This window comes from Pleurodeles waltl, chromosome 7, assembly GCF_031143425.1.
Source record: "Pleurodeles waltl isolate 20211129_DDA chromosome 7, aPleWal1.hap1.20221129, whole genome shotgun sequence".
Lineage (NCBI taxonomy): Eukaryota > Metazoa > Chordata > Amphibia > Caudata > Salamandridae > Pleurodeles > Pleurodeles waltl.
This window is the reverse complement of record NC_090446.1, coordinates 1,439,762,522-1,439,787,591: the sequence shown is the minus strand read 5'-3', so window position 1 is coordinate 1,439,787,591 and position 25,070 is coordinate 1,439,762,522. Positions and strand designations below refer to the sequence as shown.

General features: G+C 43.2%; 1 protein-coding gene across 2 annotated transcripts in view; it reads right to left on the bottom strand.

Annotated features, from left to right (window-relative positions):
- LOC138246455 (putative methyltransferase DDB_G0268948) overlaps nucleotides 1-25,070 on the bottom strand; it is a 130,116-nt gene that overhangs the window by 23,228 nt on the left and 81,818 nt on the right. Inside the window, exon 7 of one of the 2 annotated variants that reach the window (XM_069201074.1) lies at nucleotides 12,205-12,718. The exons of the other annotated variant lie outside the window; for it this stretch is intronic. Within the exon in view, the coding sequence (XP_069057175.1) occupies nucleotides 12,628-12,718 (91 nt within the window). The 3' untranslated portion in view covers nucleotides 12,205-12,627. Of the gene's footprint in view, nucleotides 1-12,204; nucleotides 12,719-25,070 lie in introns of those variants that run through there. 2 annotated transcript variants of the gene reach the window in all.

The following is a 25,070-nucleotide window of genomic DNA, read 5'->3' as shown; positions in this document are numbered from 1 at the left end:
AAGGAGAAACATCGAATCCATGTCCAAAGGGGGATAAAGAAGGGAACTTACGTTAGCATGCATAGGTGGCGCATATATGCAGCTTTGCTCACCTCTTCCGGAGTGAAACTACTTCGGCATCGAGCTGGAAGATGCCACACACTGGAGCTCAGGAGTATTGCTTTAAAGTATCCAGATCAAGTCATATTTATATGGAATCTGTAGTTAGTAGTATCGATCAGAAAATAATATATTAAGTACTATTAATTAAATCTTCTACTTTTTTAGTCTCAAACCCCACACCACCTCCCTGATTAATCCTTGGATTGCTGGACTTTGCCACCATGAGCGTCAAGTGCAAATGTGGGTAGCTCAGTTTTGGGTCTAACAGAAAGGAAACGGCCAAAGACACGTGCTTTGGCCAAATGACTGTCAATTAGCCCAGGAAACCCCTTTTGCCCTGAGACTCCCATAGGGACTAAATGGAGAGGTTGGAGTGACCTCACTCTCAAATTGCCAGTGATTTTGGTACTGGCCACAAGTGAAATAGGATGGTGCCATACAAATGTGTACATATGGTAAATATCAGCTGTGATTACAGCCCCTTGCTGTGGAGATTGGGTCACGTCAGCATGTATGACTGACTGAAAGGCATCTTTATCCAAGTGTGTATTGTGCGTTCATCCATTAAACAGACTTTATCCAACCATGAGGTTAAAATTGCTGGGACTGAAGTCCAACCAATGTGTTGTTCATGGTCCACTTACAACTGATTGAATGATCCACAGGTTAACAACTGCAGTCTTGTTTTTGGGCCTGAAAGGAAGGAAGGCTGAGTGGACCTGTTGAGATTTGAACCCATGACCAGTACCATACTGCAGTACAATTATGTACATTTTTGAAAGTCGTAAATCTGCAAGAATGCAAGGACATACCAACAGGGGCACTTGTGTCTTTCTGTAAGAAATGGACCTTTGTCCTACATTCATGTTGCCCACAAAGGCATTACACGAATTGTCTCTCATTTATTTATTAAATATAGATATGCATCAAACCCATTTTGGTGACTGAGAAACAGTACTTAAAAGTTGAACAAAAGAGACAATCTTTTCAAAAATCTGTGTTATAAACTGGCAGAGAATGGGGTTTTCCTTCAAGAGACTGGGCATACTTATCCTGAGGACTAAGTAAACATGAAATCTCAACACCCTTTTCCCCCAAACAATATGTCCCAGGCGTCAGGCACAATTAATTCCACACCGCTGATATCCTCCATGGAAAAAAATCAATCATCAATACATTCCACAAATGTTCATGGAAATATGACCATCTCCATCTAGCATATTGAGAATGTAATGGGCCAATCCACTGTCTGAATTTGACAGTTTCTTCAAAAACCTTCTTTCCCATTAAGAAATCACTATTTTCGAAATGCTAAACCAAGGATGGCTATGGGCATAAGGCCCCCCATGATGCACCCCAAATATACCGGTGCACATTTAGAGCCCACATATGTCCTAGGGGCATGTGATCCCTCTACTGCACTTTAAAAAAAAAAAAAAAAAACATTTTTGGGTGCTTTTTTTCAAAGTGCACAGGGTTACCATCGACTTGGAGTCGACGGCAATTGCATTTCCTAAATGCTTTGTACATGTGCATAGAATTCGCAAATCGGTAATCCCCATTTGTGATTTTAGGGGAATCACACACTGCAATTTCTATAGAGTAGACATCACAATTTGTGGCTGCCTATAGGGTTCTGTATATATTAAAAGCTCATTTAGCATTTCTTAACAGGCTAAAATAGCCACTTGGTCCGTTAAGAAATGCTAAATGGCTTCCTACATCTGGGCCAGAACATACAACCTAGAACAATAAGAATCTTTGTCTTAACATAGCCCCTCAAGATCTCTCATAATTCTAGAAATGATCGACTTCTCTCATACTGCACAGGACATCAACCCCCATCATATGCTGTTTGGATTCCCATCATTGAAAGGAACATCTGCCACTCCCACAGATCCACGTCCAATTCTGAATCCCAAGAATCTCAGCTCAATTTTGCCTCAACAATCTACCACCTCCAAACCTGAGGCCTCTGGTGGATACTCTTTGTAGCTGCAGATTGTTCATCTAGTGAATATTTGCCAGATATCAGACTGGATCTGTAAACTTCAGAGGGGTAGCTCTGCACCAACCTCATCATGTTCTGGAAGTGATGAGCAGAGCTGCATAGAAGCATCACTCATGCATGCTGACATCAGTTTCTTTCTTAGGCTGTCTGCACCCTCAGACTTAGAGCCAATCAGATAATTGACATGACAAGGTTACCGGTCTCTAGAGTTTGACATTTTTAGATAGAAAACAGTCCGGTTTACAGAACAGGGATGTTAGACCTAACAGCCTTAGGGCAGTCTTCCCCCAACTTTGTGCTTACCTCCCTCCATTTTTCTGACCTTGTTTTTGCTGGCTTTAGAACTCTGTGCACTTTACCAGTGCTAAAGTGCTTGTTCTCTCTCCACTAAACATGGCAATATTGACTCATATGAAATCGGCACAGTCACAGAACATTAGTGGCGTAGGTAGGAATCATAGATCTCACATAGTGACAGTATGGTGGGACTTTTCTTGTGTTTCACTTTCCTTGTCACCTTTCTATTTTTGGTATGTTTTATCTTCCTAATTATTGCAGTCCCTGTCTTTATCTAGAAGGCAGCTGAATCAGAAAAACTTATTGAACCATTTTCTGCTTCGGTTTGTCTTTGCATGTGTGAGAAGCATATCATTGGGAGAAAAGGATAAGATCTGATCCACCATGATTTCCCTGAGCGGTCACAATGTCATGCGCCCGGCTGCGACAAATCACCCCTGCTCCTGGGCATAGGTGAAGCGCTGGAAGCGGACTGGCCTGAGTCGTTACATGGTGTGGAATCTAACTCAGTTCCCCCACAATTAAGGTGATGCTGCCACCCAAATCTGGCATCCTCACTGGTGCAATGAGAGCAATAGCGACAATTCTTGATTGAGAAAGAGTAGCTATGTAAGGTTTAATATCTTTGGAAGGATAATGCCAACTCCTCTTCACTGGTAATTTGGGATTTAACATTGGTATTTTAGAAATGCCACTTTTTGAAAGTGGATATTTCTCCACTATTTTAGCTATGTGCGTGCCTGCAGCCTGTCTCCAATACACTTCTGGGATGGCACCCACTGTGCCAGAAAAGCTTTGGTGAGCAGTACCAATTTATCTGGAAAGAACGTGGTATAGCATGGTGGGGAAGAAAGTGCCTAAAGCTCGCTCACATAAGATGATGTTATGGGAGTCAGGAATACCATTTTAAGGGTCAAACAGTACATATTAAAATACAGTTAGAACCAATTTTAACACCAAAGTGGCATCATAAATGGCTGTGGGGGAAATAAATGTTGCAAACATTAAAAAAAAAAAAAAAAAAAAATCTATTCACAGTTATCGATTTAAACATGATGGCCAATCCAGCAATAGAAAAAAATAAAAAAAAAATAAGAAAAAATAAAAAAAACTGGCACTCAACATGTAGCATGTAACAGTGTTAAAAGCAAGTTTTTGCTAGGGCAGCAATAAAACAACCAGACATCAGACAAATTGGCCTGCAGTGGATCAATCTGACAGGAGTCACACCAAACTACAAATGTGTCCCAATGACTAACATACACAAATTTTGTAGAGAAACTCCTCACCACAGAAGGAAGGGATGCAAGAGTCCTGAGATCCATTCTAGGTGGAATGAGTCTCTGAGAGAGCCTCCTTGGGCACGTCAGTGTGCAAAAGTGCTGACATGGCACATACTCTGCAATGGTGAAACAATCAAGCCAGCATTTTTCCCATTGATGGAAGACACCCTGCCGCACTCCGGCATCTGAGTTAGTGCACCTTGGCATTTAGAGACACTGCCAGATAGTTGAAAACGAGAGAAACTCCCTGGCGGTCAAGCCACTTCCAGAGGCATAGAGCCTACTGGCACAGGATCGAAGACCCCACACACCCTGCTTTCTGCAGTATCACATGTTGGTGGTGTTGTCCGTGAGCACCTGCACCAGCCTTCCTCTGATGGTGATTAGGAAAGGCTAAAATTTTAAGGGAATGAATTTCAATTTTACCAACTCCAAAGATGTTAGGAATTTCGCTATTGTCTAGAGGTGGTTGACAACTGTCTGGGGAGAACCCACCATGAACAGCCATTCATCGAGATAGAGGAATACTCGTACCGCAGACCTCTGAAGGCGTACTGTGACTACTGTCATCACTTTCATTAACACGAGGGGCACTGGTGAGGCCAAAAGGGAGCATCAAGTACTGAAAATGCTCCTGTTCCATAAACATCAGGCAGCACCCGAGGGCATGCAAGATGGGGAAATCGAAATAGGCGCCTTGCAATTCCAACACCACCATTCAGTCTCTGGGACCTAGGGCAGAGCTTGCATAAGCATCCTGAATTTGTCTTTCCAAAAGAAAGGCATTGAGAGGGTGAGTATTTGAAATACCATGAAGGCCTCCATCATTCTTCAGCACAAGGAAGTAACAGGACTAACATCCAGTTTCTTATGAGGCCAGAATACTCAAGAGGGCCCTGCACTTCCTGCTCTAAGACAGACATGGGGTCCTCTATTAGATCTCCTGATGGTAATGGAAGGCGCAGCGGGGTAGACACACAGGAGGCCACAACACTGAGCGACAATTTGGAGGACCTACACGTCTTTCTTGATGACTTGCCACTCATGGAGGAAATGCTAGATTCAGCCTCCAACAAGGGGGCTGTGTGCCACCAAGGACACACATAAGAGGTTTTACAGCTGCAGCATGGGGAGAGAGAGGCAGGGGACTGAGCTGCCCATCCTCCCCAATACCCTGGGCGTCTTTCGAAGCCACAGCCTCAGCCACAAGAAGGCTGAGAGACATATTTGGATGGCGGATATGTCTGACATGGACAGCATTGGAAAACCATATCATAGCCTCGAAAGGGGAGAAACTGTTGGTGAAACTGTGTGGATGGAGCAGATGGGCTCAAGAACTGTGCTGTGGCCCTGCTTTCTTTAAAACGTTCCAGGGCAGAGTCAGCTTTCTCGTCAGAATGGCATCTACCTCAGAGACTTGGACATCCTCAGAGAAGCCAGTGGACCTCATCCAGGAGTGGTGCTGAAGCGCCACACTCGGACCGAACACCAGACGTAAGCAGTTGTTTGGGCCCAATCACAAATTCCGCGTTGTGGCCACCCAGGATAGCTTGGGTCAGTGATGCATTGAAGTTGCCAGGAGTTGCCGGTAAAACTTGAGCCTTACAGCATGGGAGTAGCAGGTGGGTGTCTGCACCACTAAGCCAGGCAACCTGGCTATTAACTGGTGGTCCTGTACATGTATTTGCCCAAGTGCTCAAGAAGGTGCTTGTGAGGGGCTCATTAAATGTTAACAGAGGTTCTGTAGGTGCTTAACCAGACTGGAGTACCTCTGTCTGTTCATGGGTCTCCATACTACAGAATTGGAGGTAAAGCACCTCTGCTTGAAATCGCTTTCTTCGGTGACAGGGCGGAAAAAACAAGGGCAGTATCTGGAGAAGTATCTATGCCTCTAGCATCCAGTACGTCTTCCTACCAATTTCCCTTATCATATTAAGAAACAAAACCATTCCCCTTCATCAAAATTGTCAGTATCTGAATCAGTGTCAAAACAATTATGTTAAGTGGGGCCCCTATTGTGTGGTAGGGGCAAGTTATGACAAAGGGGTTTTCTGTGCTCTGGTGGAAGCAGGGAACTGTCTCAATCAAGGTCAGTGTGGATTCTGCTCAGAGTTGGAAAGCATATTGGGCTGTGAATCCTTCCCCCGGCATCAGCCGCGTTAATGCAAAGGAAACTGGCACCGTTGGTGCCACCCAAACTTAAGTTGGCATTGGAGTCAGTGCTGAACATGAAGTGGGATCAAGTTGTTCCAAAATCCAGATCCATCAGTGGAAGTCTGACTGAAGGTGCAACAGACGAAACAGGTAAAGGGCTGAAAATGTGCAGCATGACTTTTCTACAGGCCTGTAATGGCTTAGACATTGCTGACGGACCCAGAAATCTAGGTTGCATCAGGACTAGGCTTCTAATTTATTTCTGATGAAGATCAGAAGTGAGACCTGGTGGCATGTTGATGCCCTTGCACGCTCTCTAGGGTTTAAGAGTGAATGGAAGGGGCTCATTCCCCACTTTGACTTATTACGTTTATTCTTAAACTTATCCAGAGACTGACTGCGATGACGATCTGCCATTGGAATGATTTAGGAGAAGGAACGGGACCCTCCTTTCAACGTCGACCAGTCACTGCTTGGAGTCGTCCAAAGTTTAGTCAGATACACCTTCACCTGGCGGTCCTAAATGGGCTTTGGATTAATTTGACTGGAATTGTCATAGGCCCTGGAATCGTGCTGCGACCTCAGGAACCAATTATATACTTTTTGAAGGTAGACATCTGTCTGCGACCGTCCCTACACAGCTTAAACCCTGTTGTCTTAGAAGCTGACATTTTCCCTTGCAAACTGGAAAATATTTGCAAAAAGTGTCTTTAAAAGACCAACAAGTAGCTCCAGATCTGTGTCTGAGTGTGTGCAAAGAAAAGAACTAACGTCGGCATGCATGGGTGCCACCTATATGTGGGTCTACTCATTACTTCTGAAGCAGAAAGATGACTATGTGGTGCTGCACATCACTTACCAGAGCATACGAGTACTGCTTTGAAGTTTCTGGATCCAGTCCAACACATGGGAATATTAACAAAGTAATTAATATGAGGTTAGAAGCATTCATGCATCCAGTCACGAGTCAACAACATCTGGAAACACCTAGTTCGTTACACATCATAGCCAAAGAATATCCACGGAAAATACAATAAAATCTCTGAGGAGTTAACAGTCTATTTGTTTCCACTTAAGTCTTCTTCACAATGGATGTTCCTGAACTACTCCCTCTTCACAATTAACATCATAACTTTTTTAAGTAACTCTATACCAGGTTTAATTTTGTTTTGAAGTGTTCCGCTGAAATCTACATAGGGTTGGTTCACACTATGTAGACGTAAAATAAATAAATAACGGAGCACAAAAGAGGAGTGTGTGCAGAGAACTGTGAGGCCCTGGTAGGCATGCAAGAAACAAGTCACAGATGGTAAACACTTTCTCCAACAGACGGTAGGGGACGAGAGGTACAATAACTCATACTTTCTAGGAATTCCTGAAAAGATGGAGGGGGCCCAAGGTGCAATGTTTGATTGAGCACTGAGAAAAAAACTGCCCTGAAGTGGACGAGTCTGTGATACCTTGAAACCGGTCCCAGGATGCTTGTTTCTGGTCCAGGGAGGACCTGGCCTCGCAGTTCGGGCTGGACTGTTCCCATGGGGAACAGGGTCAAGACTGATTTGCATATGGCTGGGTCTGAGCTGGAATGGCATGGCAAGCAAAAAGAACGGATGGATTAAACCCAGATCTGTGACTGGGGGGTGAATGTTTGATTTGTTCTGCATTCCGTCCATTTTCTGTTGTTTTTGCAGTGGACGAGTCGGTTTACATTCTAATCAGTGGAAAGATCACATGGGATTTTCGTTCAGTCCCCCTCTTCACGATCCCCTCCACGCATTATATTTGCTACATTGCTTAATTACAAGTCCTGCGATTCTGCAATTCAGGTTATAAGGACTGAAGGCCATACTCCCTACGAAATCCAGAGCGAAGGCAGGCGACAGAGGAGCTGGCTGTCTCTGAAATAGAAATCTAAATTCGGGATTGCTGGAGGTCTTTGAAAGCAGTACATTCAGATGGCAGTAGTAGAACTGAAAATGGACAACCTGATGTATAAAGCCTCATAGTGCAAGGATCTGTTATTTTTACTGCCTGCCGAGACACAAAAAAAAGAAAGCATGTTTAACTCTGGTGCAGAATTCGATGAATACCGGTTGGCAAGGTGGCATAAGGAACAGGATATTTTTTTGCTGTCCAATGCATCTCCTGGTGAGTTTCTCCGAATTGGGCGCTCTCGATGTGGACAGAATTGCAGTTGCCTTAGAGTGATTAAGGAGAAGAAAAATTCTGCTATGGACCACTATATTTTGGAAGAGGAGTTTCTTGCTCTCATGATTATTTGAAATTCAGTATTTTGTTGTAGTTTGACTACTTTAGTTATATTAGTGTAGCAAGCACTTTAAGGTGGTTTGGTTATTTTTACTCGAGCTAACATAAGATGGGTTAACCATTAGTAACGTGCACATGCATCCATGTCCTGTGGCGGCTGCAAAGCAACAACTGTTCGCACAACCCAAAGTCACAGAAAGTTGAAGGTTCCTTCTGTGGAAAGTGCATGACCTGGGAAACAAGACAGACAGGGGTTGGGAAACACATTTCACAAACAATACATAACTAATGCCACAGCAGTACATGCACTTAACTTGTAACAGCCATATCAAAGGTAGAGTGAAAAATACATTGCCAGACCATATGAGATACACAAGGGGTTCCGGACTATCCCACACCCCATATATACCTGGGTAAGAAAAAAAAATTGTTGTCCTAGATTTTGATTTGTGTTTTTGAATCACTAGAGAAGTAATTTAGCTTGGGTAGGCATTGCTGATCTGTGGCGAATTTTTCTGGACATGGTGGAAGTGGTGATGTAGTATTTCAGGAACCTTGAGACCTATATACTTCATTTTGGTGTCCAAACACAGGTTTTCGGGGTCAATATACAGCAAATAACCCTTAAAAGCAACCCTGCCCACATTTTCCAAAATGTCGTCTAAAATAGAGGAAAAAGAGACATCTATAGAAATTAAACAAATGGTAATAGTATTTAATCTTTTTATGTATACACCAAATAATGTTTATGATTTGAATGTGAAAAATGTTTATCACTCCTGTTTTAGACAGATTTTCATAGTTCACTTTATAAGTTTCGACAATCGCTCATGGTACATTTGCAGAATGCTGAATATTTGAGAAGAGCATATCAACAAAGACATATTTTTGCAGTGCAGGTTTTGCAAGTAGATGTATGTGTAAGTTCCATAGGTAGAGGCTTTAGAGATGTCGTAGGTTTTAGGACCCAATCAGTATCTTCTCAACCCAATTAACACGGATCTTTCTCTACGTGTGCATGATCCAAAACATTTACACATCTTCTGATCAAGTAGAATGGTCTGTTAATATGTCCACACACAGAATATGACGTTGGTGGAAGGTCACTTAGCAGGACTCATCTCTTGAACGTACTTTATTTAAGATCTTAAAATGTGTGACAGTCATGGACTCTTCTTCCACACATGCACAAGGTATATTTCTACATCTTTAAGGTCTCTTATTCTGTCTCAGCAAATCCTTTTAGAAACGTCACAGGTTTGGCAGTAAAGCTCCAACCTTTATTCCATTGTTTCTCATACTTTCATCACCCGTAAGAATATGTGCCTTGATAACAACACTGGGCACCTCTGGGTCAAGTTTTTTTTTTTTTTAAAAGAACATGAAGCAGGATTAAGGGCCTCATTTTGAGTTTGGCAGATGGGAAAGCCTGTCTGCCAAACTTCCAAGAGGGTGGCTGCCGCCATAGTGGTGACCACCCCGCGGGACCTATTAGGAGTTTCCCACAAGGCTGGAGGGTGGAAACCTTGGTTTCAGCCCACAGGCCTAGAGGGAAACAGGCTACAGCATTGTCTCCCACTCGTAAATCGAGCCAGTGGCAATGCTGTAGCCTGAAGGGTGCACCAGCACTCTCACAATGTGCAAGCCATACAGTGAACGTTGCAAGGGTGCTGGACAGGGGTACCCCTGCACTGCCTATGCCAAGTGCATAGGCAGTGCAGCCCCGCCCAGCACTCTCACAATGTTCACTGTCTGTAAGACAGACAGTGAACATTTCAAGGGTATTGGGAAGGGGTACCCCTGCACTGTCTAAGCCAAGTGCATGGGCAACATGTGGCACAACACTAAGGTCAGCTTCCTACAATTTGCTATTACGTTCTTGAACAATATGGATGATACCTTTTTGAATCTCTCTCTGCAGGCACCAACTCCTCATTGACAATCATTCCTCTTGCAATAATTAGAATTTCAGAGTTCAGTGAAGCCTCAGCAATGTCTTGGAGAGTTAACATCTACAAGTTCATTTTGCTCTATGTTGATGACCAGAACATATCAAGTTGTACAGCTAAAGGTGGTGAAGTTGTGATGCAGGTAAGGTCAATTGTTTCACTTGTAGAAATGTGTCCGATTCTCTCACATTCTTTGACAGATCGTTCAAGATAACTGTCAAAGAAAACGTGCGGTTCTTGCAAGGTGGACACTGACTTTGATATCTGTAAAACATTCTGAACAAACCCTCCGAAGTTTTGCATGGATGAAATCGTGACCATTTTTTTGAGCTCTTGTACGAGTTTGTGCTTCACTGGTTTGTTCACAGTATCTCCATCACATAATGCGTTTGTTGGAATATCAAGTGACAGAATGTCCTCGATAAGTTCACTCCCTTCTTTTGCTACATCCATCTCTCTGTGTGCTTGAGAAAAGTTTTTTTTTTTTTTTTTTAACCTGCTTTGTAGTGGCTGAATGGATGAAACTCTTAATATGGCAATTAAAGCGTGGAAGTTTAGCTGTAGTGATTATGTCAAACAGCTTTTTCTCTTTCAATACAAATCTTTCCTGCTTCAGTTCTGCGTATAGTTTAGTTCTATGTTCCAGGACATCTAGCTGATGTCTTTATATTGTTATCCACATATTGTTTGGTCACAGAGTTGTGTAGTTGCACAGGCTCAGTCATTTCAAAGGGGTTTCCTTGCTGCTGCAGGAAATGAGAAGGCTGTCAACATGTTTATTAAAGACATTCCCCTCTCTTTCCCACAAGTTCGTGGTGCGGAACAGTTTCAAAATGGTCTATTAATTTTTAATTTGACATCTTTCTGAACACATTGCACATAGCAAGGACTTCATGGTACTCTAGCTGCTATTCTGCAACTTATACACTTTTACATGTCTGACGAACAATTCCCTTGGAACTTTTCTGTGATATGTAGATCGTCTGTTCCAGTTTCATATCTGGAGCCACCGCTTTGAACCTTCCCCCATGTCTCTTTCACCACAAAATGTCTTTGGATGAATTTTCTGTAGCGATATGGTATTTCCACCACTAGCTTCTTCAGTCTTTCCAAATACCATGGCATATCTTGGGTAGTTTAAATAATCGAATTGGCAAAATACAGTAATCAGTGACTCCACAATCTTCATGTGCAGCTCCCAATCACCTTCCCGATCAGGACGTACCAAGTTTTTCCACTAGGGCTATCATGTGTAAAACATTTTCACAGTACTTGCAAACTTCTCATTTTTCTTCACATACTTTGACAAACTCTACAAACTTAGATTTCAGTTTTTTTTTTTTTAAACTGAGTGTACTGGACATTGCCTCGCTTTGCATTATGTCTTTTGAATGAAGTGCACCCTGTGCATTGTTCACTTCTGAGATAAGATATGCAAAACCTATTTGTCATTCTTGTTCCAGAAAGCATTCAGACTCAATGCTTCTATAGCCTCAGATATGATGAGCATACCTTGTAACCAACAAACATAATGAGGTCCGCTGACTGGACAATTTTGTTTCCAAAGAATTCAGCCTCAATAAACGCATCGTCTATACCACATCCACCGAGATGAATTCCTGCACACAGCAACACAACTTTTATCAAGTGGAAAACGCCCAACATTGGATATAGATTATGGTCACAAAGATGTAGCTTGCATTGTGACAACCAACAAACACCCACACCAGAAACTTGGTGAACTGTAATAGACAACTGCATAGCTGCAACGTGAGTGGAATGATAGCAAGTGATGGAACGTTTGTGTTCCACAACGATACTTCATATCAATTTTAGGAGGTGGACCACAAAGTGCAGACTACAAATTATGGATCTGTTCTTGGTACAACATGGTTGATGGGATGGAATCCTGCTTTTTACGAGAACTATGCTGTAACAATTGTATATGTAGCCAAAAAACAATATTTGTTTTTTAACAATAAAATGTCCATTTACAGTATGTCTCAGCTGGAAAATTGAGGATAGGAATCGGACTATGGGAACAAGAGTTGAAAAGAACTTTGCATTGTAATTCATTCAAAATCTGACAAGATCTGTAAAAATATAAATAGGAATTAATACACGACTGAAAAGCAAAAACTTGTGAACAAAATATGCTTGCTTTATTTATTTGTGACTTAATACATAAACATTTGAATTAAATCCCTTTTCATAATCTACCAATGAATAGGAGAGAGCGAGGAAAAATGAGAAGGAAAATAGAGAGAGAGAGGGAGACCTAAAAACAGAAACTCATGAAAAAAATAATCTGAAATGGAGACCAGAGACCGAAACTGAATGGATGAATGAATGAATGCCCGAGTAATTAGCAGCATATTGAGGAGACAATGTAATAACACTGTTACGCAAATCACACCATAGCATATAGTTAAAAAGATTTTTTACAAATCATTAAGTGCATTAGTACTCCTAAAAATGAGTAGGGAGAGCAGATGATGTGCATGCAATTTGTAGTCAATGTTAATGGTTTTAAAAAAGCACCTTTCCCATCACCAAGTATTTTTCAAGCAGGCTTGCAGGCTAAAACACAAAGATACTGCATATGGAGCTCCACCATAGCTTCACTGGAAGAAGCCCCCAAAGCCTCCAAGAACCTGCAATAAAAAAGCATAATGAAGTGCACTGAACACGGAGCAGCTTCTTTAGCAAACATGACATTTAATAGGTATCCAAATACAATGTCCGTAAGCTCCCAGTATGTTGGTAAGAAGTAACACTTACGAAGTGATACTGGCCCAATATCAGGCAGCATGCAAATAGATTAGGAGACTGATTTAAAGTTCAGAGGGCAGTATGTCATATGTTACGGTAGCTTAAGACATTGCGTCTGCACCCTGCTGGACTGGCGTCCACCATACATAAAGATCATCGCCTGTCCAGCAGTAATCTCTGCCTCAGAAGAACCACAATTGTGTGGGTCCTCTGAAGACACTGCAAGCTTGATGTGCAGCCACCATCTTTCACCTCAATTACACGATGCACTAGGAAGTAGACCCCATTTTTGAATATTTATTTTCCCCATTAGAATATCTGTGGGCAATATGTATATAGTATAGACCAGTGGTTCTTAACCTGTGGTCTGAGGACCCATGGGGAGGGGTTCCATGACACCTATTCGTGGGGTCAGCGGCTGGCCATAAAATGTTATAATTTCAGCTGATTAATAAATTACAAATACGTTTTAAAACTGTATATGTGAAGAAATTGAAAGCTAAATATTAAGTTGGTATCCTCTTGATTTGTGGGAACAGCGCAAGTAAAAAATAAAAAAAAATAAAAAAAATGGAATCTAGTATGGACTATCGGTAGCCTGAACTGAAACAGCAATGGTATGTGCTGACAAAACAGAGAAAGACTTAGAACCAAGAAAGACAAAGTGATAAGCTAGAGACTTGCATATCGCTTCGTATTTTACAAATAACACTAGGTTTGGAAAAGCTCCAACTTTATCATTAAAATTCCGATTCTCACTTTTGTTTTGCTTGTGGATTAATAACTTTCTTAATTTGGCCGTCTGTTCAATGTATATGTGTTTTTGCATAGTGTTTTGAGGTTTAAATCATAAAAGTTGCTTATACGGCGTCCCTGGCTTCTGATAGTGATTTATTGGGGGGCAAAGGCAGTCAAAAGATTAAGAACCGCTCGCATAGATAATGGAATTCTGCTTATGCCTGTCCCTGTGAGGCAGGAGGGTAGCATGTGACTCATCAATAAAACTTCCAAACTTGTTACAGGATAGAAATAATTTACGTTTACAGAATGCTGATGTATATCACACCATGGATTAACTGAAATGCAGTCTCTCTCTATTGCTTCGGCAGGGATTAAGATGCAGAATATGAAGCAAATAAAGCTTTTAAAAACCCTGCCCAATGAGTTAATATTTTCTAGCGTAAATAGCCATATAGCAAAGTTATTTGAATGTGTGGAGGATGTTCATGTAAATGCAACATCACAAAACAAAATAAAATGAAGGACGGAGTGTTGAAACTTTTCAAACACTCACCCCCAGTCACAGATCTGGGTTTAATCCATCGTTATTTTGCTTGCCACATCACTCCAGTTTGGACCCAGCCATATGCAAATCAGTATTGACTGTTTGCATTGTTCAGCACTCTGTCCATCATCCTTTTGTATTGCTAAAGTTGTCCTAAGTGGGAAGGGTCTGCCCAGACGTGGGTCCCCTGCTCACTGTCCCACTGGATTCAAGCTAGCCTGGCTGATGAAGGGTGCTACCCTGACATCGGTCCCAGGATGCTTGTTTACGGTCCAGGGAGGACCTGGCCTGGCAGTTTGGGCTGGACTGTTCCCATGAGGAACAGAGTCAAGACTGATTTGCATATGGCTGGGTCCAAACTGGGGTGGCATGGTGAGCAAACACACGATGGATTAAACCCAGATCTGTGACTGGGGTGAGTATTTGCATTGTTCAGCACTCCGTCCACTACCTTTTGTATTGTTCATGTAAATGCTCCTCAGATGTGAGCAGAAGAATGTTTGCAATGAATGACAATGTGGCTCCCTGATACAAGTACGATATCCATGTGGCAAACATAAGTGATTGTTTTGTTCTTGCAAATGTGAATACACTCAACAATCCATCCAGCAATGCCTGCTCTAGAAAGGTCTTTGCTTCATGTGGTTAGACAAAATCAAACAAAACACTGGGTTTCGTGAAAGGTATAGTACGCTCAACATAGTTCACAAGTTCTCTTTCAACATGAAGCATCTGAAAAGACCTTTCGCCAATAATTAGAGGATCAGGAAAAAAAAAAAAAGTCGGCGGCTCCATAGGTTGATATGGAATGGACAGACCACGTTTGGTAGAGTATGCATCATAACTGTCTGTACTTTAAAGTAAAGCTCTTTCACTAACGGACGACAATTATGCTACCGCTGCTAAGAACACCGCCTTTCATGCCAGCTCTCAGGACACGCATGAGTGCTCAAACCGTAATCCTATCAAAAAAGCACATACAATGTGAAACCCCAAATGGTGCCAGAAGCCGTCCAAGAATGCCCTAGTATCAGTTATGTAAAAGTGGAGGTATGTGGATGTATGCTGCCCGTCCTGTAAAGAGACCTCAGTAGCTGCCAAGTGAACTTGTATCAATATGTGAACCAAGCTTGGCTTTTGCAGGCAGAATGACAAATTGGATTGCGGAAAACAACCTGCTAGATTAAGCTATTGTTGATTTGGATTAAAAATCGCTCTCCTTATTGAGCTAGCAGATCTACTTATATTGGTAACACTCAACAAGGGAAAGCCGTGGCTGCCGTGCCAATGTTGGAGCATCCTGCATGTGATATATGGCAGCAAAGCCTGAAAGACGAAACGAGGGAGCAAACGTCCCCGATTAATCTGTCCACAAAGCATTGCTTTATAGGTGAAGGGGTAGATACCAGGAAGCACTGCTTGGATCTCTTCTGTCTGTTGCAAACTTGTGTGTGGGGTCAACTTATGAAAGTATTTGTGAAGAACCCTGGACTTTATCGCCCAGGAGTGTTTCTCAGGTTTTGCTGATAGTGCCTCTAAATATTTATCCACCCGAGGTTCATCTTCCCGTCAGAAGGTTAAACTGATAAGCATAGGGCCAATGCCAGATCTGCTGTGCTAGCTCGAACTGGAAAGAGTGTGGGACTCCCTCTTTCTGTATTTAACACACACTCGTTGCACAGTTCGTTCAGGAAAGCACTGAGTGCCAGACTCACTGCAGTCACCTGTAATAAACACTGGACTGAAATTCTTCATCTACTGCCCACTTGCACCGAGTAGTAATTTCTGGCATGTTATCTATTTCAGTGTTGTACTTTTTATTTGAGGCTAAGGGACTGCAAAAGGCTTGCCCCGTAGCGGATAGTGCCATTTCGCTGCTGAATTGTGTGTCATACACCGGGAGACAACAACAGATCCTTCTACACTTCATTAGCTTGAAACAATGGTTTGAAGACAGGCAGAAGATGCATCGCGAACACGGGCCGTTGAAATCAACAACATTTAGGAGAACACCACTTGCTAGTTTTATCTCCTAGTGGGAGGTCTGGAAAAAAAGAATTCATTTTAGAAATGTCAAATTCCTTACGGTTCATAAACTCGAGTGTGTAGCTGGCAGTCCGAGCGGCCCTTCTCTTTGCCAGTTACTCACCCGGGTAAGCACAGACATGAGTACACTGACCCTTTATTATAAATACCCGGTATCACTATCTGACTTATTGATTTTTATACAGAAACGCGCGTCCTTCAATTCCAATTTAGTCACTACGTACCTTTCCTGCAGCAGCTGAATTACTCATTCATTGCTGTAATCTGGAAACGCAGCTTCCTGTTATACTGGTTCTTAAATTTAGGATGGTAGAAATGACATTCTTCCGGAAGAGCCAGACGATCAGTTTGTTTTGTAGTTTGATGGATGGTTTTGTGGCAACTGGTTGAATTGTATACAGTAAAACAAACTTAACTCGGAACAGAATCACTTGGTCCGAAGCGTCCCCTCAATTTTACTTTCAAATACTTCGTCACCCGAGAAAAGTGTTGTGTGCTCTTTTAGTTGCAGAACGCAAGCTCTTGATCTGATCATTCCATGGAAGGGACTCCTTTACCACTGAGCTTGACCAAACTGATAAGTCTGACCTTGCTGGTGATTTTGTGGTGAATGGTGGAGTTGTCTCTGACCACTTAACTGTCGACATGATTGAGATTGCTCATAATATTGGAATTTTACGGCAGGAATTTCAAAGTATGCGAGATGAGCTGCAGGAATTTATTTCAAGGTCTTCGTCCTTTTTTAGTGTTTATTACATTTCATCTACATTTGCCCATCAGCAGCGGCTCAGAAGGTGCTATTGAACCTCCAACCCAAAACCTAAAACGTTCAACCATGCTACGATGCGCAAGCTGAGGTCCAGTGTTGATTTATACACAGTGGATATATGCAGTATCAAGTGCACAATGTGTTCATGCATTCAATATGGTTCCTCCATCCCCAGTTGACTCTACGTCAGTGGCGGCTTGTGTCATTTAAAGGTGGTGGGGCATAAATGTTTGGGAGTGAGTGCTTTGCGGCCAGCGAACATGGTGAGTGAGCCCGACCATCCTAAGAGAGGTTCAGGGGGGGTTCTCCCCCCAGAAAATGTATTTAAAAAAAAGTGACATCAAGGAATAAATATAAAAAGGCTGTAGGGCACCCTAAAACTAGAGTACAGCACGAGGCAATATGCTGGCGCCATCCCCTGGAATTAGTTCCCAGGCCCTGTGATTTTATTTATGTTCTGTCCATTGTGAAAAGTTTATTTACATGCGAGTGAGCCGCGAGCCGCAAGCATTTTTATAGATAAGAGTGCCCTTTATAAAAGCCAAGGCTCTGCTACAAAGATATGTAAAAAAAAAATATATAAAATAAACATTGCAGCTTACATACAGTGTTCACCACACACACTGTAATAATTTTTCCTCCTGGCATTGCTTTCTATTGGGTCTTTCCGTTACCCTCAGTGTATCTCTCTCTCTTTCTCCCTCTCTCTCTCGCTCTCTCGCTCTCTCCCTCTCTCCCTCTCTCTCTCCCTCTCTCCATCTCTCTCCATCTCTCTCCATCTCTCTCTCCCTCTCTCCCTCTCTCTCTCCCTCTCTCTCCCTCGCTCTCTCCCTCTCCCTCTCCCTCTCCCTCTCCCTCTCGCTCTCGCTCTCTCCCTCTCCCTCTCGCTCTCTCCCTCTCTCGCTCTCTCTCTCCCTCTCTCCCTCGCTCTCTCCCTCTCCCTCTCCCTCTCGCTCTCTCCCTCTCGCTCTCTCCCTCTCTCGCTCTCTCCCTCTCTCTCCTTCTCCGCCCCCCCCTTCCTCCCCTCCCCTGGTATTGTAGTAACAGTTTTGGGGCAAGGGCTATGCATTTGGCAAGTGCACTTTGCTTTACAGCTAGCTATTTACAGGCTGTCTTGTAAACATCTGAGAGACATTTGCTGTGAAATAAAAGGGTTCAGTATATGGTTGCGCACACTTTCTTTGAATGGCGCTCGCTCACACAGTAAATGAGGGCCATTGCATCCCTGGTGTCTAAGATGCGCAGCCCTGTTACTGGGTGTTTAAGTTTTATTTACTGAAATTCCACTTTTTAGCTGCTCGCAAGTGTCCGCTTCAAGATTTTCTATATTTCACATATTGTCCCCCACCCTATTTCCATCCCTGCCCCAATGTATCCAATACAGTTATCTCTACGGTAGTGAAAGGATCGCTCCAAAAACCACTTGCACACGCCACCGTACGCTATATTTAAACACGAGTTAAGCAATCGATGTATCTTCATTCGTTTTGCAGTTTTTTATATAGTGTGGAACAGCTCTCGAGGCGCTTGCGTGCTTTACATAGAAATAATACAGGAAATCTGCATGTAATATACAAACACCGCCCGGTCTCTGACCTGTCATTAGAGGCAACAATATGATGGGGCACAACGTGTATAAATAAGAGGGGAAAAGTTTCACTCTAAAAGGGATTATTCACGTTGGCAATAAACGTAAGTCGACGACTTGCAAAGGGAAACCATTTACTTACACCAAGCACTCCTGCAAAGAGCAGAGCAGGCCTCATTCCAAAAAGTTATCCCTTTAACATTTCTGTTGATGGTGGCAAATCCTTTACTGCAAACAACAGTTCTCAGGGGCGCTGCGCGGGGCAAGAGGGCAACACCTGTGCCGGCCCGGAGCACGGCCACGAGGCACCTGGAAGCCGTGCTGGTGCGGGCTGCTCAGGAGCAGGCGGCGCGGGAAGCAAACACCTCGTGTTTGCTAACAGTGCATTAGCTGCGCAGTGCGCAGACTCTATTTTCGCTGCCTTCCTGAAGCCCCGCCCACCATTTCCCAACTTGTCACAGGGCTACACCCATACTCTGTGACAAATTGGGAAAGGGTGGGGTGACCATCCTCCACTACCCTGACTGACATGAAGCCCCTAGCACTACAGGGCTTCAACCTGAAGCGCCCGGGGCTAAGTTTATTTCCACGTCATTAGGGGGTGGAGACTGGTCCTCTGAGCTATGTCTGTGCCGAGCTGATGACCTCACAGGCCTCAGGCTGTGAGCTTTTCCGCCCGGCAAGCATAGACTCAGTCAGGGGAGGGCCTGGCCTGATCCTGCCAGTCTAAAATGACGTGACCCAGCCCCAAGCAAGAAAGAGGTGTGTACATTTCTTTTAGGGAGGGACTGGGAGTTAGGGGAGTTTGTTTTCACCTTTTTTTTTTTGTTTGTTATGTTTACGAGGGCGGAGCCCAGACGCCCTCGTGTAGAAACCGCCACTGCTCTACGTGCCCTGTTCCTGTTTGTTTTAGGTATGTATATTGGAGGGTGTTCTTTCCGCTCTAATTGCTGCATGTTGCAGTGAAAATGAATCGCTCTTCTACTAGGAGCATCAAGTTGCATGGTCTTCACATCCAGAGTCTGGACATCGCCTTCCCCTTGAGCGAAATCCATGGTCTTTGTAGCATGTACCACCGCTGGGTCAACCTGTCCCTAACTGGACCTAAATATACGGTCTGCCTCAGGAGACCCAGGTCTTGACTGAATTCTTGAAATCCTCAGGCCCAGTCTTGAGGACTCCAACGCCAGTTAAACAGTGTTTTCTCAGTTCTTGATAAGAAAGAAAAAAAAAAAAAGCATCTCCCTTTTCCTCGTGTTCAAGGAACCATCAAATTCCAATGTTGCTTTCCTTATTACCAGATGGTTGAGGAAGATTGTTTAACTTCATGTGCATTTTAGATTGCCAGCCAATTACAGTGCTTCTATTTGCGCACACATTCGTAAACATTTGCGATTTATTAGAGGCCAGAGAGACACAAATTTGGATTTTCCTTAATTTTTGGTAAACTACTGAACAGATTTACACCACATAAAGTGTAATCTGTGCACCGACAGCTTGCTCTTGCCAAATTTGGTGTAATTCCGACAAGCAGTTTGGGCTGTAGTCGTGTCTGAAAGTCCCATGAGAAATGCAACTTTTTTGACACCCCCCTTTTCTTTTTCTCTGTCCCCCCGATTGACAGATCACCCCAAAACTTTCCATGTGCAACAAGAATCACTGGAGCACTTTTTTTTTTTTTTAAATTGTGAAGATTCAAAGGGTGACAAAGATTTAGGCAAGTCAAAAGCACTTTTTCTATGGAAACATGGTCCTAACTATAGCTACCTACTGGCGACCACCAGTCACATTATATATATATACACATATATACATATACATATATATATATATATACATATATACATATACATATATATATATATATATATATATACATATATACATATACATATATATATATATATACATATATCTCTCTTAGAAATTAAAGAAAAATATTTTGAGAAAAAATAAAAACCCACCTAGAAGGAGGGACGGAGGAGCACCTCAACCCATGTCAAATTTGACGATAAAGGATACTGCCCCAATGTAAGACTTATGGGATTTAGAACGAGAACCAAGTACAATGCCTACCCTGGATGAGGAAGGCCCATCGGATTGGCAGTTTTGCATGAAAATGGAAGTGGAAACTGATAGATCAGGAGTGAGTGGATGTAAAGTGAAATCTATATTTTCCCCACAATTACCTCTGGGCAATAAGGTGGATGCGTTCCAGGAATAGATGGCTGATGACCTCTGGGACATAATTAAGAAGGAGAAACAAAAACATGGCTGCGCATTTAATATGACAAAAGATGATTGGTGGGCACTGCAGGATCTACACAAGGACAAAAATATTGTGATAAAGGCTTCAGATAAAGGGGGAAACATAGCTATAATGGACCGTAGTGGATGAAGTCAAGAAATCAAGATGCAATTATCGATCTAAGACAACTGTGAGAAACTAAAGGCACAGCCAACAAAGGAAGTTCTATGATAAATTGAATAGCTGGCGTGAAAGGGGCCTTTTGGAAGATGAGGAACTTATGTAAATGAAAGAGAGATATTTGATAACAAATATGTGTTACCAAAAATATACAAGAATTGGAGTAATCCCTAGGGACAGCCAATGGTGAGCTCATGTGACTATTGATGCATTCTCCAATGTTTAGACATTTTTTTCATTTCTATATGTGGCAGCACTCCCATCCTATATCAGAGATTCCATGTATTTCTTAAATCGAATAAATGGTATATCATGGAGACAAAACTATATTCTGGCAACAGAGGATGTTATGTCACTATATACCTCAATAAAACAGGAGGATAGTCTAAAAGCCTGTGCAGATTTCCTATGCAGCAGGTCATTGAGTCTCTTGGAGCAAACACATATGCTGCTAGAAATGATGGAGTTTTGTCTCACCAATAACATCTTCATTTTTGAGGGCCAATATTATATTAAAAAGAAAAGAACAGCCATGGGAACATCCTTTGCTCCTACCTATGTGAACCTCACGATGGGCCACAGAGAAGCGGAATGTGTGTGGACAGAAAAAAAAATGCTGAGGTCCTCAATAAAGTCATTCTTCGGGTCCGCTTCATAGACAATTTATTTTTAATCTGGGAAGGTGAACAGGATAAATTGGAGGTGTTCCTAAATTCACTAAAACATAATTCACTTGGATTAAAATTTACATGTGAGACAAGCAAGGAGAAAATAACTGTTTGGGACACTGAGGTTTATACGGATTGTGATAAGATTTGTACGAGGCTATAACGCAAACCCAGCAGTTGTAATTGTATTTTATTTGCCAAAAGCTCAAATCCTAAATCACTCAAGTGGAGTGTGCCGTATGGAGAATTTTTAAGAGCTAGAAGAAACTGTTCTGAACTGAGTATCTTTAAAATACAGGGTGAAAAGATGTTCAGGAAATTTGTAAAAAGAGGGTATCCGTATTGGACAATGTCATAGAAAGAGCTATGGAAAAGAACAGAGAGGCTCTATTAGTCAAAAAAAAAAAAAAAAACACAAGAGAAAGAAAGGTCAGGATCATACCATTAGATATACAATGGACTATAATCCTTCAGATAAAGAAATCAAAATAGCCCTTGGAAAGAATTGGAGACTCGTGAGTGTTAGGAATGGGGTTTCTGGTTGGCTAGGGTATGCACCTAAGCCAGGCAGAACTCACCCACTCTAGTCAGGGCAAGGAAGTTACATGTCCAGGATAACTCCCCTTCTTACCCCTTTGGTGGCTTGGCACGAGAAGTTAGGTCTATCCCAGAGGCAATGTGTAAAGCGCTTGCACAACACACACACACAACGCACTATCCCCATCACAAAGGAAAAACAACATCAAGTTATATAAAAATAAACTATTGTACACAACATTATTAGACCAAACAGGTCAGTAATACCCTGCTACCCAAGCAGTTGTCAGAACATTACACAATACGGTTACTCTGCAGAAATAAGCAGTAGTCACATACAACACACAGGTTACTTATTATTCTGCAACATAGCAGTAGTCAGGAAAACATTATTATAGAAATGCACTTGTCATGAGAGTATCATAAATGCCCATTCCAGAAACATTAGAAACCGTATGGCAATTCATAAAAACATATCAGCATAGCATGCCCATACAAGAAACTTTAGCAAATATATGGCACATAAAAGAAACATGTTAGTTTAACAGTCCCAGCATGCCCATAAAAGGAACATTAGCAAGATATATGTTCATTCCAAAGTACTTGTCTTTCTGTGTGCAAGGCACCTACAGTGTGACGAAGATCAATGTGAGGGCCCCTGGCGCTCCTCCGTGCAAAACGTGGGCTGTTTGATGATTTGGGAGGAGAAGGGGCTGGAAAGCACCCCCTCCAAAATTATAGTGGACCCCGCACCCTAACTGGACACCTGCAATCTTAGTTTCCCCCCCGGCCCCCAACCGGGTCAAAACTGGCCCTTCCAAAAAAAGAGGGGGGCGGGGCCCAAAGGCCAAAACCCCATCAAGGGCAAAAGGAAGGGGCCTTGCGGTGCGGGCGGGGTCTCCGATGAGGCCTCCCTCCCTGATCCGCAAAGCCAGGGAGAAGATAAATGGAGAGGCTTGGCAGACTGGGAAACCTCTGATGAAGCTTCCCTCTCCAGTCTGCGAGCCGAACTTGGGGCTCAGCATCTTCCAGTGGCAGCCGCCTGCACAGCAGCAGCCCCCTCTCTCGCTCGATCTGATCCGATCCTTCGGGCAGGCCGGAGGGAACCACGGTCCTCTCCTGCCCTTTGCCGGCAAGCGCGCGTCAGCTTTCTCGGGCTGAGCGGTGAGTTTGTCTTCAGTGGGAATCGGTTAGTGCCCCGGGGGTGCTTTCCTCAGTGCATATCCCACTGGGGGCACAACCCAGCGTGACTCCAACACGTTTGGCATAAAGGAATGCCTGGGCTGCGGCAGTGACTTTTTTCCAGTGGTAACAGTAACCTTGGGGCGCGAAGAGAAAGAGCACCATCAAGGTGCTCGTTATTTGAAAGAAAAGGTGCTCTCCCAGCGCGACAAACGCAGGATAGAACGCTACTCCATGCGCTCCGGCAGATTCATGGGTCAGGGGCCACAGCACCCAGCACCTGGGAAACACAAGGATGGATCACAGGGCGGCAGGGCCCAGCAGCAGGCCAGCAAAAAGGGATGCAGACAGTGGCAGTTCCTCCAAGCGACCTAGCAGGTCACAGGTCTTCACAACAGCAGTCCAAGGTGGTTCCTGGTGAGTCCCTCCAGCAGAATTCTGTGTCTAGTTAAAAGTATGCTTCAGCGCATCAAAAGTGTTCCAAATCGTGGGGAAAATCCCCTGTGCTTCTTTCAGTTTTGCAATGGTTTAACAAAGAACGGGAGAGGAGTTTCCAACCAGTTACAACTGGTTCTGGGAGGGCCCCCTTTCTCCTCCAGCACAGGCTTCAAATATCAGTTGGGGGTAAACATGCCTTTTGTGTGAGGCCCGGGCACAGCCTTTACAGATGCAAGTGTGCCCTGCCTCCCGTTATCTCAGCCGGCATACCATTCAAAATGCAGATGCACCTCTGTGACACCTCCACCCTCCCTATGTACAGGCTGTCTGAAAAGTATGCACAAACTGTCACTCTACTCAGACATGGATTGGAGTCAAGCTGTAAAACACCAGAGTCATAAGCACAGAGAAATGCTCACTTTGTAGAAGTGGCATTTCTGTAATGATAAAAAAAATCCACCTACACCAGTAAGCAGCATTTCTTACTACCATTACAATCATACCAAACATGCCTACGCTACCCCTCATAAATTAGACAATACCCCCTAGACCCAAGGCAGGGTATTTCCAACGCAATCTTGTGAGATGGCAGCACTCACAGCAGAGAGAAACCAAATAGGCTATTTGTCACTACCAGGACAGTCCATGCAACCAGGCACATGTCCTGCCTTCTACGTACATAGCACCCTGCCGATAGGGCTAGCTAGGGCCTACCTTAAGGGTGACTATATGTAGTAAGTGTAGGAGGCTGGCCTGGCTTGTAGTGGGTACCAGAGGTACTTACACCTTGTGCCAGGTCCAGTTATCCCTTATTAGTGTAGAAGAGGTGTTTCTAGCAGCTTAGGCTTATAGAAGGTAGCTATGGCAAAGCAGCTTAGGCTGAACTAGGAGACATGCAAAGCTCCTAGTATACCACTGGTGTCATATGCACAATATCACAAGAAAACACAATACACAGAAGTACTAAAAATAAATGTACGTTATTTTTATGACAATATGCCAAAAGTATCTCAGTGAGTACCCTCAGTATGAGGATAAGATATATACACAAGATATATGTACACAAAATATATGTACACAAACCAAAATTATGCAGGTAATAGCAAAAGGAAGTAATGCAAGCAGTGTAAAGTTACAGTAGATTGCAATAGGAGCACATAGGTATAGGGGCAACACAAACCATATACTCCAAAAGTGGAATGCGAACCACGAATGGACCCCAAACCTATGTGAGCTTGTAGAGGGTCGCTGGGACTGTAAGAAAACAGTGAGGGTTAGAAAAATAGCCCACCC